At 40.8% G+C, this 12780-nt stretch overlaps 1 protein-coding gene across 8 annotated transcripts in view; it reads right to left on the bottom strand.

Annotated features, from left to right (window-relative positions):
- Window positions 1–12780, bottom strand: part of HERC2 (HECT and RLD domain containing E3 ubiquitin protein ligase 2) — a 212756-nt gene that overhangs the window by 51873 nt on the left and 148103 nt on the right. For all 8 annotated transcript variants that reach the window (XM_054452280.2, XM_063653302.1, XM_063653300.1 and 5 more), the window contains 4 exons: window positions 8300–8471; window positions 7221–7404; window positions 6501–6641; window positions 1893–2084 (listed from right to left, as the gene is read on the bottom strand). In XM_054452280.2, coding sequence (XP_054308255.2) covers window positions 1893–2084; window positions 6501–6641; window positions 7221–7404; window positions 8300–8471 — 689 coding nt within the window. The remainder of the gene's footprint in view (window positions 1–1892; window positions 2085–6500; window positions 6642–7220; window positions 7405–8299; window positions 8472–12780) is intronic.

Below are 12780 nucleotides of genomic sequence, written 5' to 3'. Positions count from 1 at the left end.
GTTTCAGAATTTCAGATAAAGGAGTATGAACTTACATTTAATGATTTTTTTTAAAACTGTAATTCTACTTAAAAACTTTAGAAGTTCCTTTAAAGAGAATATTCTTCTAACTAAAGCCAAAAATCATAATAGGCACAGAAACTGCCTAAACTCAGTGACAGAGTAAGACATTCCTCCACACAAAGTAGCCACCCAGAGAAACGGATGAAGTGTCTGCAGCCAGGAAGGACATCTCAGGCTCCCTGGCAGGGCAGAGCATGGCTGCTGATAAAGAAGAGTTCTTAAGGAAGCCCACGGCCTTTAGGACTGATCAGTCCTATTTCTAAGACATACTAATAAGACATTCACTTTATACTGCAGACCTACAGACCAATTCAACAGCTACTAGCCACATGTGCCTCAAGTTGAGTGTTTTAAAACCTTCAGTTCCTCAGGTGCACTAGCCATATTTCAGTGCGCAGTAGCCATACGTGGCTGGTGCCAATGGTCCCAGATGGCTCCAGTCCAGAACATTTCCACAATGACAAAGTACTACGGACCCAGTGCTACCAAATATTAAAAGATATTTTAAAGCTGTAATAGTTAAAATACCATAGTGTCAGAACCTAAGAAGTTTTGTAAATAGACCCAAATGCATACAGGAATTTAGAATATGATAAAACTGGTTTTTAAATCACCAGGGAAAAGATGAATTATCAATAAATGATGTTAGGGCAACCGGTTTACCATCTAGGAAAAAAAGTAAAGTTGGATCCCTACTTTATTCTTACATCAAGATAAATCCCAGGTGGCTAAAAAATGTAAACAATACATGAAATCATAAAAAATTAGAAGAAGGCCGGGCATGGTGGCTCATGCCTGTAATCCCAAGCACTTTGGGAGGCCAAGGTGGGTAGATCACTTGAGGTCAGCAGTTCGAAACCAGCTGGACCAACATGGTGAAACCCCGTCTCAACTAAAAATACAAAAATTAGCCAGCCATCGTGGCGCACGCCTGTAATCCCAGCTACTCAGGAAGCTGAGGCACAAGAATCACTTGATCCCGGGAGGTAGAGGTGATCCTGGGAGGCTGAGATTGTGTCACTGCACTCCAGCCCGGGTGAAGGAGACTGTCTCAAAAACCTTAGAAGAAAACTTGGAAGAATTTATTTAAAACAATGTCACATAAGCAAGCATTTTTTTTTTCAGCATAATACAAAACTCAGAAGGCATAAATGAAAAAAACTGACAGATTTGGCCATGTAATAATTAAAAATTTCTACATGGCAAAAAATATCAAACTAATATCAAAAGATAAACTGGGGTGGAAACTGTAAGACATATGATAGAAAAGGGACTTAAAGAACTTTGACAAGTCATTTTAAAAAGATGCACAAATCAGTTATAAAACAGGTAAAGGGGCCAGGCACAGTGGCTCACTCCTGTAATCCTAGCACTTTGGGAGGCTGAGGCAGGTGGATCACGAGGTCAGGAGATCAAGACAACCCTGGCTAACATGGTAAAACCCCGACTCTACTAAAAATACAAAAAAAATTAGCCGGGCATGGTGGTGGGCACCTGTAGTCCCAGCTACTTGGGAGGCTGAGGCAGGAGAATGGTGTGAACCCAGGAGGCAGAGCTTGCAGTGAGCCGAGATGGCACCACTGCACTCTAGCCTGGGCGACAGAGCGAGACTCCATCTCAAAAAAATAAAAAACAAAAAACAGGTAAAGGATGTCACTGGGGTAAATGCTAAAATGTTTTGTTCTAAAGGAGTGCTCCTAACCTGCTGTCTACTAGGATGAAACCCAGCACAAGATCACCGGTGATCCATAGCAGCTCTCCCTTGGAGAGGAGGGTGGTCCAACGTGGAGGAGGTGGAGTCAGTCGGCCCCGCCCTCCCTGAGACTCACCTGTGGGTAGGCGGTCCCCATGCCGGAAAGCACCGCGGAGAGCACGTCCCTGCCCCTGTCCCCGGCCCGGCTGCACACCGACAGCTTGAGCAGGTCTACCACCACACGGGTGTCATCCGCAATCAGCAGACTGGTGAACTCATCCAAGGCCTGAGGCTCCGGACCTGCTGCTTTATTTTGGCTTTCAACATCCTAAGTCAAATGACATCCAACAATTAACATGAGGAATGATATGCTAAGAGATAAAGAGTCACCAGTTTACCCATAAACTCAGAGAACACATGAATACCAACGAGTAAGAAACTGGAAGGTGTTTAAGACCTTAAGAAACAGATTAAGAAATGACGGCCCCTAAAATCTCCACCAAGCCATGTACTGTGTTTTCAAGACCAATGAACTGTTGTATTACCAATGGCATTTATCAAAAAGTGATGACTTAAGCTATAAAGAAATGACAATTTATTACTGGGACCAAGTTTGGATCATAAGCAGATACTACAGGGAGAGTTTTGGAATGAAGCTGCATCCTGTATAATCTACCCATAAGATATGCTTGGGAATCGTTTACAAACCAAATTTGTATTCTCTAATTGTATATATTTTGTCTAGATCCTTTCCATAATTCTTTCCTGGAATCTTATTTCAAGTGACTCACTGGCATGTAACACACTATCCATAGTCTCCCTCTCTCCTTGGGTTCACTGAAAACATCATACATAAAAGTCTTCTCATTACCACTCGTGTACTTCCCATTCCTGCCGTGTCAGCCTAAACATACCACATCTTGATCCTTCAACTCCTCTCCTTGTTTGCTATGAGCCAATTCCCAGCATCACTGCACCCCCAGCTCCCACCCCATGGGGGTGCCTTGCCCAGGATGGCCGCCCCCCACCCTGCTTGTCAGGATATAGGAGCCTCCTGGAGGGCAGCACTGGGGCTGAGCTTGTGGAAAGGGGAAAGGCCCTTGTCAAAGCCAGGGATTCCCACCGCTTCCGACCCAGCATGGGAACCACTGTGACCCTGTGCGGAGCAGGAGTATGTCGAGCCCTTCTCATCCCCCAGGCAGAGTCTGGCTCCCCAGAGGAAGACCGAGAGCCAGGGAAGTGCCGCTTTTCTCTCCTGCTTTCTGGACCTCAGCAAACCCTGTGCAACTCTTTCCACAAACATAAACAAGCTGGGGGAAGGACAGCCCCACATGTTTCCCTTAAGGGGAACATGACCCAACCAGTGGACCCTGGAAACCACACCACTCTGATTTAGGAACAAGGTTTGTCTCCCTTTATGGAAACAGACCTTGCTCCTGCCTCTGCATGGAGACCCAAGGAGTAAGTGAAATTCATTACAAATGATGACATTCCAGAACATAACTCACTGAAGGACAGCAAAAGCATTCAGTGAAACATATCAACAAGAATATCTTTAGTCTTGAGATTGAAATGCACCTACCATTTTTTTATGAGGGTGTCTTAAAACATGCACACATACACAGAAAATATGTCCAGAAGAATTGCTAAGGAAGAAAATCACTAGCGGCATATCCTTAAATATGAATTATAGCTTAATACTAACATTAAAATTGCTTTGCCTTAAATTCATGAGTCAAGCCAAAACCGAAATAATAGAAATACAGGGTTGCAACCTGGATAATGCCTATGTCTCATAAATAAATTGGGGGGGAATAAATCATATTATCCTTTTACCTAAAACAAAAATGTTGCCTTCCTCAGAATAAGTTCTGCATTAAACCCTCAAACCAGGAGACTGCCAAAAATGAGAAGCTGATTCCAGGCACCTAATTCATAAATAGAGGCTTTCTTATTACCATGGATGGTTATAAATAATTTCCGTAGGACATATTTTCTGCCAGCAGTAACAGCATAATAAATCAAGGGTTCCAAATGTAATTAAAAATAAAGTGTTTGTCCCCAAGGTGGGAAGGCTGGCAAGGGAGTACACATGAGCAGGGGCTGGCCTGGTGTGGGGAGTGCCTCCGAGGGCTGGGGAGGGCATCCACCACATGGGGGGTTGGAGAGACACAGCCAGGCCAAGTGAGGAAGGTGTCACACTCTGGGTCAACATGGAGGTGGGGGGAGGGCCAGAGGTCACGTAGGGTGACCATGGAGGTCCATGGAGGCAGACTGGTTCTGAGTGCCAAAGGCTGTACAGACGAAGAAACGTGCCCACCACGGAGTGGGGGCAGCCAAGATCGGAGGTTGGTTATCTAAGGGGACTGAACTGTAAGTAAACAGCCTGCTGACGACAGGAGCCAGGTTTCCCACTTTCAGAGAAGAAAGTTATAAATACAGAAAGGGTGAAAACTAGAATGAATCCTAGTTGGATTACAATCAATCATATTGGTGTGAACCGGTGGTTTTCCATATACGTAAATATACAACAACACAAATACCGATGTAGGCCAAACACGGTGGCTCATGCCTATAATCCCAGCACTTTGAGAGGATGAGGCAGGCAGATCACTTGAGCCCAGGAGTTCAAGACCAGCCTGGGCAACATGGCGAAACCCTATCTCTAAAAAAAAAAAAACAGAAAAAAAATTACAAAAATTAGCCAGGTATGGTGGTGCATGCTTGTAGTTCCAGCTACTTGGGACCTGAGGATGGCTTGAGACCAGGAGGTTGAGGATGCAGTGAGCCAAGATCGTGCCACTGTACTCCAGCCTGGGCAACAGAACAAGACCCTGTCTAAAAACAAAACAAAACAAAAACAAAAACTGATGTATGTACCTATTATGTTACACACACACATATTCATTCTCTAGCCCTGTCACCCAAACAGCAACAGCACACAAAGGGCCCAGATCTTGACCTCTAAATGCCCTTCTCCACCAGAAAGAACTAGGACTTCTGAGAGAAACAACTGATTCCTATGTTGGAGCATAAAACATCTTGTTGAGCCTGGAATTTTATGTTGTGCCAAAAAGTAAGGAAATACTCAAAGAATGATGGGAATAGGCCAGAAGAACAGATAAAATTCTACCAACTACTTAAAGAGGAATTAACCTGAATCCTTCACCAACTCTTCTAAAAAACAGAACAGAAAGGAACACCCCCCAACTCAATCTATGAAGCCAATATTGCTATAATATCCAAACCAAAGACATCACAAGAAAACTACAGAGCCGTATCCCTTATGAATACAGATGTAAAAATCTTCAACAAAATAGCAGCAAACCAAATCTAGCAACACATAAAAGCATCATACACCAAAAAAATATGGAAAGAGGGAAAGTAGGAATAAGCCCCGTGGTACTGGATTGGAATTAAAAGTACTGATTTGGGCTGTTAATGGTTTTTATTATATAGATAAATGCAGAAGGATAAATAAATGCTCATGTGTATAGGTCAATTTGCTGAGAGGGCCTAACCAAAGACACTCTAACAATTAGCTTACCAAGCACCCAGATCTTGGTTTCCAAATCCTACAAGCCACTAGCAGGAACCATGGCTTCTTGGAGAAATGGCTGATTCCACGCAGGAGGAGGGTAGGTGAAAGATAAGTCTAGAGCACAGTTGTGCCAGAAATGAAGGAAGAGCCCTAAAAATTACGGGGACACATCAGACAATGGAACCCGTCCACAGGGGTCCCAATGACCAGTCCACGGGAGTCCCAATGACCACGTCCCAATGACCAGTCCACGGGAGTCCCAATGACCAAGTCCCAGTGACCAGTCCATGGGAGTCCCAATGACCAAGTCCGGGACAATTTGGGTGTCAAATAATGATAGTAACAAACACCACTATTTGACTAAAACAGGAACTCCTGATTCTATACAACATAAAAACAGGTAGGTAGGTAGGTAGGTAGGTAGGTAGGTAGAAGACAGATGGATAAGAAGGAAAAGCTGTCTCTTGCAAAAGAATGGCAACAATTACATTCCAGAAGTAACAATAAATGTGAACAATGAAAATGTGACAACCACCACAGTAATAACGGATTCAGCTAGAATCTTTAAGATGCTAAAAACTGGGAGGTAAAAGTATGATGAGGAACAAGACATTGACATAATCTCAAAAGTATCTCCCCATGAGTACTTAACACACTTACTCATTTCCAGTGGAGAAACTTGGCAGAAACCCTTAACCAAGTGATAAGCTATCTCACCAATGATGCAGCAAATCAGCAATGTGTGAGTCCTAACGAAGGCACTAAAAAGAATTCTGCACCATTCCTGTCGTGTCTGTCAAAACGAAGAACCGAAGGACTGTTCCACACTGAAGACTAAAGAGGCAGCATGCAATCCTAGGTTGAGTGCTAGATCTTTAAGGATACTATTGGGATGATGAGCAAAATCTGAATATGTCTGTGGGTTTGAAAGTAATCCTGGATCAAGCTGCAGTCCTGATACTCAAGGAATACACGCGGAAGCAGTAAGCAGTGACAGGGACCGTGTCCTGCAGCAATCCCACAAATGCTTCGAAGATGCTAATCCCGCGGCATTCCCACAAATGCTTCAAAGATGCTAACAAGTGGACAGACCAGGTGAATGGGATGGGAATAGACGGTGTTCCACTCCTAAGTTCTATTTCTACTTCTGTGTACATTTAAGATTATTTCACAATACAAAGTTAAAGAAGAACACCTCTTCACCTCTTTGGTTTTGGTCATGGTTTCTGCAATGATGCTTGCGGCTCCCAGGTCATCCGTCACTGGGATAAACGGCCGAGCGGAGGCTGAGGGGGCCGATGGAGTCACTGCAGAGGGGGTCACTGCGTCCTCAGAGGAAACAATCTAGTCCAAGAGTGCACAGTAGGGGAAGTTTAAGTGGAAAAACTCAACAACATAACACATTTCCTATGCAAGTCCCAAATGCTTTATCTAAAACGACTTGGGCTGTTTAGAATGTTCCAGATTTTACAGAGGTAACATGATGCCTACCCGACATAGCCACTACCACCCCCAGTCAGGCCTAGGACACTTGTGCAAATTCAAGCACATTCATATTTTCAAGAAAAACTATTAATATTCACAGCAGGTCACATGAACCAGACTAAAATGAGTTCACATATCTTCAAGTTGGTTCTTTCCCCCAAAATGTTACTAAAATTCTTGACTATCAGAACTTTAAGGTTTCAGAATTGCAGATAAAGGACTGTGAACTTGATTTAATGGTTTTTTTAAAAAAAGAAAGCCAATTCCACTTAAGCACTTTAAAAGCTCCTTTATGAGAATATTCTTCTAAGTAAAGCCAAAAATCAAAGCGGGAGGCACAGAAACAGCCTAAACTAAATGACAGAATTAGACTTTCCTAGACACAAAGTAACCCCCTTTTCCTTTCTGATCTAACATTGCCTTACGATTCGCTTTTACCTCTCTCTTTTCTTGCCATGGGTTTGGACTCAGTCTGTCTTCGATATCAACAGCCAGCATGCATTCTTCTCCATTCATGGGACTAGCCATTGCAGAAGCGTCGGAAGGGGCCGCCGAGGAGAACGAAGAGCACTCCACCGGGGCGATCATGGCAGCCGGCATCAGGGCCCCGACAACAGCATCTCTGTCAGGACACAAAGCCAGGCCTGTGGTGAGCTGCCCCTTCTCCACTGCACCACAGGAAGTGGCGAGGCAGGACTAGCACGCACTGAGGCATTTCCTCATTTTTACTGAATACATGTAAAAGAGTTTTGGAAAAATACCAAACATTATTACCATGTATCCTTTGGCTAATAGCTAAAATGTTTACCCTGGATCCTATTTATTTGAAAAACCAGAGTAATGGCAGGTGAAAAACTGCCAAACATAAAAACCAGACCAGAATGAGACTCTGGCTCTCCCTGAGAAAGAAATCTTCTTGGGCTGCTGTGAGAGCCTGAGGGCTGGATAATTGACCAGCAGGCAATTTTGTGTTTACTGAAAGCCACATACTCAGCAGCAAGGACTCAATGGCCTCTACTGAATGACTGTTTTTGTTCTGAGACTAATTTTCCTATGTAAGGACACCTGTCAGGTCCACATGTGTGATACATTAGTAGAAGGGCAACTTATCTAGGCTGTGGGAAAGCAGCAGAAAAATACTGCAAAATGCCACACTGGCAAAACTCAGCCTTCTCAAGTGAGCGAAGGGGATGCTAAGTCGTCTTAGACATGACTATAAGTTAGTATCACCTAATTCTTCTTTTCTTCCCCCAAATATTAATGGTTCGAGTCTACTGGTCAAAAAGAATAGTGAAAATGTTCAAGTTAGTTTTCTAATTCATATTTCAATGCCCATTAAGACACACACTAAAATATCACCAATCACCATCAAAGAACATGTGCCTTACAACATACAGCATTTAAAGACAATAATACAACATTCTTGGAGACATCTGATCAACGAAAAGAAAAAAAAAATCACAAAAACCCGAAGCTCACACAATTGCAGAATTTCAAAAATTAGCACAGAAGCCTACCTGGCATACATGATTTGCAATGCTGTAAGAATATGCGATAAGGCCTGCTGTTTGGCCAGATTTCCATCCAATGACAAGAGAATCTTGGCAAGAGAAGGGCGATTTGGCTTAGAATTACTTGCACCACTTATTTTATTACTGGCAGCAGAAGAATCGGCATCTGAAGGCACGCCTATAAGAGGAAAATAAAATTTGCATTGTTTTTAAAAATCACAGTTTGCTCTATTTCTATAAAATCTGACCTTACAGGTTAGTTCCAAAACACACTGCAATCTGCATTTTGCTACTTCACAGAGCACCTATCAGGCTCATTAACAGGCCTTCAGAATAAGAAAACCACTTATCCATACTTCAATAAAGAAGCTATTTTCAGCAAAGTTCCACTGTAACTGCAAAAAGATGTAGATGCTTTTATAAAATGCACTTACAACAGTTTATGTTATATACATATAAGCTATGAAAATGCTACAATAACTACCTGTATTTTCTTACCCCGGTAAGGCAAGACAAAAAAGAATACAAAACAACAAAGAGAGAAGATGTTCACTAATAAAGTCTCATCAGGCTCACTTCGCTGCGAACTCCCAGGTCTCAGCAGAGGGAGGGAGCCAAGTAGAGCTGGGACATGTGTCTATGCCAACTCATCCAAATTGATACACAGATTTAATGCAATTTCCACCGGAATTCCAGCAAGAGTTTTTGTCAACAGACAAGATTATTCTGAAATGTATATGGAAAGGCAAAGGAGCAAGAATAGAAATAGAAAAATAAGAAGGAGGAACGAGTCTACCCAGTTTCAAAAGTTGTAATACCATAACCAAAACTGTGTGGTACTGGCACAAGAATCAATGGAAAAACAGAGAACCCAGAAATAGAACCACACAAATATGCCTCACTGACTGTTGACAAATGTGCAAAAGCAACTCGGTGGAGGCAGGACAGCCATTCGGCATATGGTGGTGGAGCAACTGGACATCTGTGGGCAAAAAACTCAAACTTCAGCCTAAGTCTACACCTTATGCAAAATTAAATCCAAATGGAATGGATCAAGACTTCAGTAGAAAATACAAAACTATAACTCTTTTAGGAAAAAATAGGAGACAGTCTTTAGGAACTAGCACTAGGCAAAAATATACTTAGACTTGACACCAAAAGTATGATCTATAAGAGAAAAAACTGATGAATTAGACTTCATCAAAATTAAACACTTTTGTTCTATGAAAGGAAATGAAAAGACAAGCTAGAGACCAGGAGAAAATATTTGCATAACACACATCTGCCAAAGGACTAGAAACATCTAGAATATATAATGAACTCTCTAAACTCAACAGAAAAAAAAAAAGCCAATTAGAAAAGGGCATGAAGACATATTTTAACAAAGAGGAGATATGGACAGTAAATAAGCACATGAAAAGATGCTTAACATAGTTAGCCATAAGCAAAATATAAATTAAAACCACAATGAGATACAATGACCTATCAGTATGGCTACATTTTAAAAAGATGGTGAGGATATGGGAAAAACTGGATCATCCTCCACTGCTAATGAGAATATAAAATGGTACAGCCAGTCTGGAAAACAGTTTGGCAGTTTCTTATCAAACTAAACATAATTACCATATGACCAACCATCACACTCTTGGGCATTTATGCCAAAGAAATAAGAACTTATTTTCACATAAAGTGAATTTTCACATTCACCTGTATATGAATAACATGGCAGTTTTATTTGTAATAGTCAAAACCTAGAAATAATCCAAATGTCCTTCGATGGTTGAGTATTCGATGGAATACTGAACACACTACGTAATATGTAACAACTTGGATGAATCGCCAGAGCATTAGGCTGAGTGGAAAAAGCCAGACTCAAAAGTTATACATATAATGTGACACGAAAAGAGCTATACGTTAAGAAGATACTGAGTAATTTGAACCAGAAAGGAGAAGACGAGAGTCAAGCCTTATCTTCATCTACCCCAGAAAAGAAGACAGCACAGGAAGGCGAAGCCACTCGCCCCAGTTCATACAGCCAGTAACTAACACAGGCAGAAGATCACATTCCAGTTATTCATAAAAGCAGATGTTGCTGGAGCCTAAATGTCCCCTCCTGAGAGAGAAGGGGAAAGAAACAAAATATTTGTATGACAAGATGAGGTTCACTTTAAAAAAAAAAAAAAAAAAGCAATTGTACTTATTTCTACATGCTAGCAAAGAGCAATCTGAATATTCCCATACAGAAGAAATGATATTTTTAAAAGACCATTTAATAATCTGAAATTCTTAGAAATAATCTAACAAAAGATATGCAAGACCTATACAACACTGGGACTAGAAAACATTGCTGAGAGAAACTAAACACCTAACAAATAAAGAGAAACACTATGTTCATGGGTTAAAAGACTGAATACTGTGAATCCATCCTTTCCACATTGACTTACAGAATTAACGCAATCCACATCAAAATCCCAAGCAAGCAGTTTTATAAAAACTGACAAGCTCACTTTAAGTTATATGGAAATGCAAAGGGCCTACAACAGCCAAAATATATTTGAAAAAGAACAAAACTAAAGAACTGTTGCAATCTGAGTTCAGGTCTTTTATAAAGCTGTGGTAATCAAGACAATGTGGCATTGCCACCAAAATCCACAAATAAATCAATGAAACAGTACTGAGAGTCCAGAAATAGATCCATATATCCATAGACAACTGAATTCTGACAAAGGCAAAAGGCAATTCAGTAGGAAAAGCATAGTTTTTCAACAAATACAACTGAAACTACTGGACAATCATGCCAAAAAGAGCCTTTCAATCTGAACCTCCTACCATATATAAAATTTAATCAACTGGTCAGATATACATATCTAAAACTATAAAACTTCCATAACAGAACATAGAAAGAGAATCTTTATAATCTTGAGTGAGGCAAAGGTTTTGTAGACACAACATCAAAAGTACGCTCTACAAAAGAAAATGAATAAACTAGGCATCATCAAAATTAAAAACTTCTTATCTTTAAGATTCACCTGTGAAGAGAATAAAATGACAAGCCACATTGACAGAAAATATTAGCAAATTCTATATTAGGCAAAGGACTTGTAACCCAGAATATATAAGGAACTCTCAAACTCAGTAAGAAAACAATCAACCTATTTAAATACAGGAAAAGACTTGAACAGACATTCACCAAAAAAGGGATTTGATGCGTAAATAAGCAACATGCTTGAGATCATTAGTTACTAGGGAAATGCAAATTGAAACCACAATGAGATACCACCATACATCTATCAGTATAACTAAAATTAAAGACTGAACGTATCAAGGGTTGACAAAAATGTGGAGGATCTGGACCTCTGGAACATCCACTTTGCAAAACAGTATGTAGCGATCTTAAGAAGCTAGACATACACCTACCATATGATCCAGCCACTCCTCTCCAAGGAGTTTACCCAAGAGAATTTCAAATGGATGTCCATACACAAACTTGTATGGAAATGTCCATTAGCAATTTCACTTGTATAGTCAACTGGAAACAGCCTAAACATTCATCAACAGATAAATGGATAAAAAAATTGCATTTGTTTTCTTAAGATACTATTCAACAATTTAAAAAGAATAAACTATTGATATATGCAACATAAGTGAATCTCAAAATTATTATGCTGAGCAGAAAAAGTAAGGTTTTTAAAAAGAGTATATGCTGTATGATTCTATTTATAGTAAGCTGTAAAACATGCAAACTGGCCTGCCACAGTGGCTCCTGCCCATAATCCCAGCACTTTGGGAGGCCAAGATGGGAGGATTACTTGAGCTCAGGAGTTCAAGACCAACCTGAGCAACATGGCAAAACCCTCTCTCCACCAAACAAACAAAAATTAGGCAGGCATGGTGACATGTTCCTGTAGTTCCAGCTATTTGGGAGGCTGAGATGGAAGGATCACTTGAGCCCAGGAGGTGGAAGCTGCAGTGAGCCAAGATCGTGACACTGCACTCGAGTGAGACCCTGTCTACAAAAAAAAAAAACCTAAACAACAACAACAACAAAAAGAAAACATGCAAACTGATCTATAGTGACAGAAATTAAGTTGGTGTGTATGGCAGGAAGGAGCAGGGGAGTTAAAAGCAAGAGGGGTACAAAGGGCCAGAGAGAAATGCTGGAATAGTGTATGAGTTCATTATCTTTGACTGTGGTGATGCTTTCATGGATCATACATATTCCAAAGTCGATCAAAATGCATACTTTAAATAGGTGCAGTTTATTATATGTCAATTATAACTGAATAAAGCTGTTAAAAAATACAAAAGAGCCCAGTACAGTGCCTGTACCTCTCAGGCAGTTATTAGGAGTCCTGTTTACACAGAAGGACAGCACTGTGAGTTTACCTGATCATAAATACAAGAATCAGCAACATACTTTCTTCTAAAATTTTCATTCCAGCATGGATAAATCGCATGAGAGCACACCAGAATTCTTCTGTGTCTTT

Source organism: Pongo pygmaeus, chromosome 16 (assembly GCF_028885625.2).
Source record: "Pongo pygmaeus isolate AG05252 chromosome 16, NHGRI_mPonPyg2-v2.0_pri, whole genome shotgun sequence".
NCBI classification, from domain to species: Eukaryota; Metazoa; Chordata; class Mammalia; order Primates; family Hominidae; genus Pongo; species Pongo pygmaeus.
The sequence above is the reverse complement of the archived record's forward strand: the minus strand, read 5'-3'. Positions and strand labels throughout refer to the sequence as shown.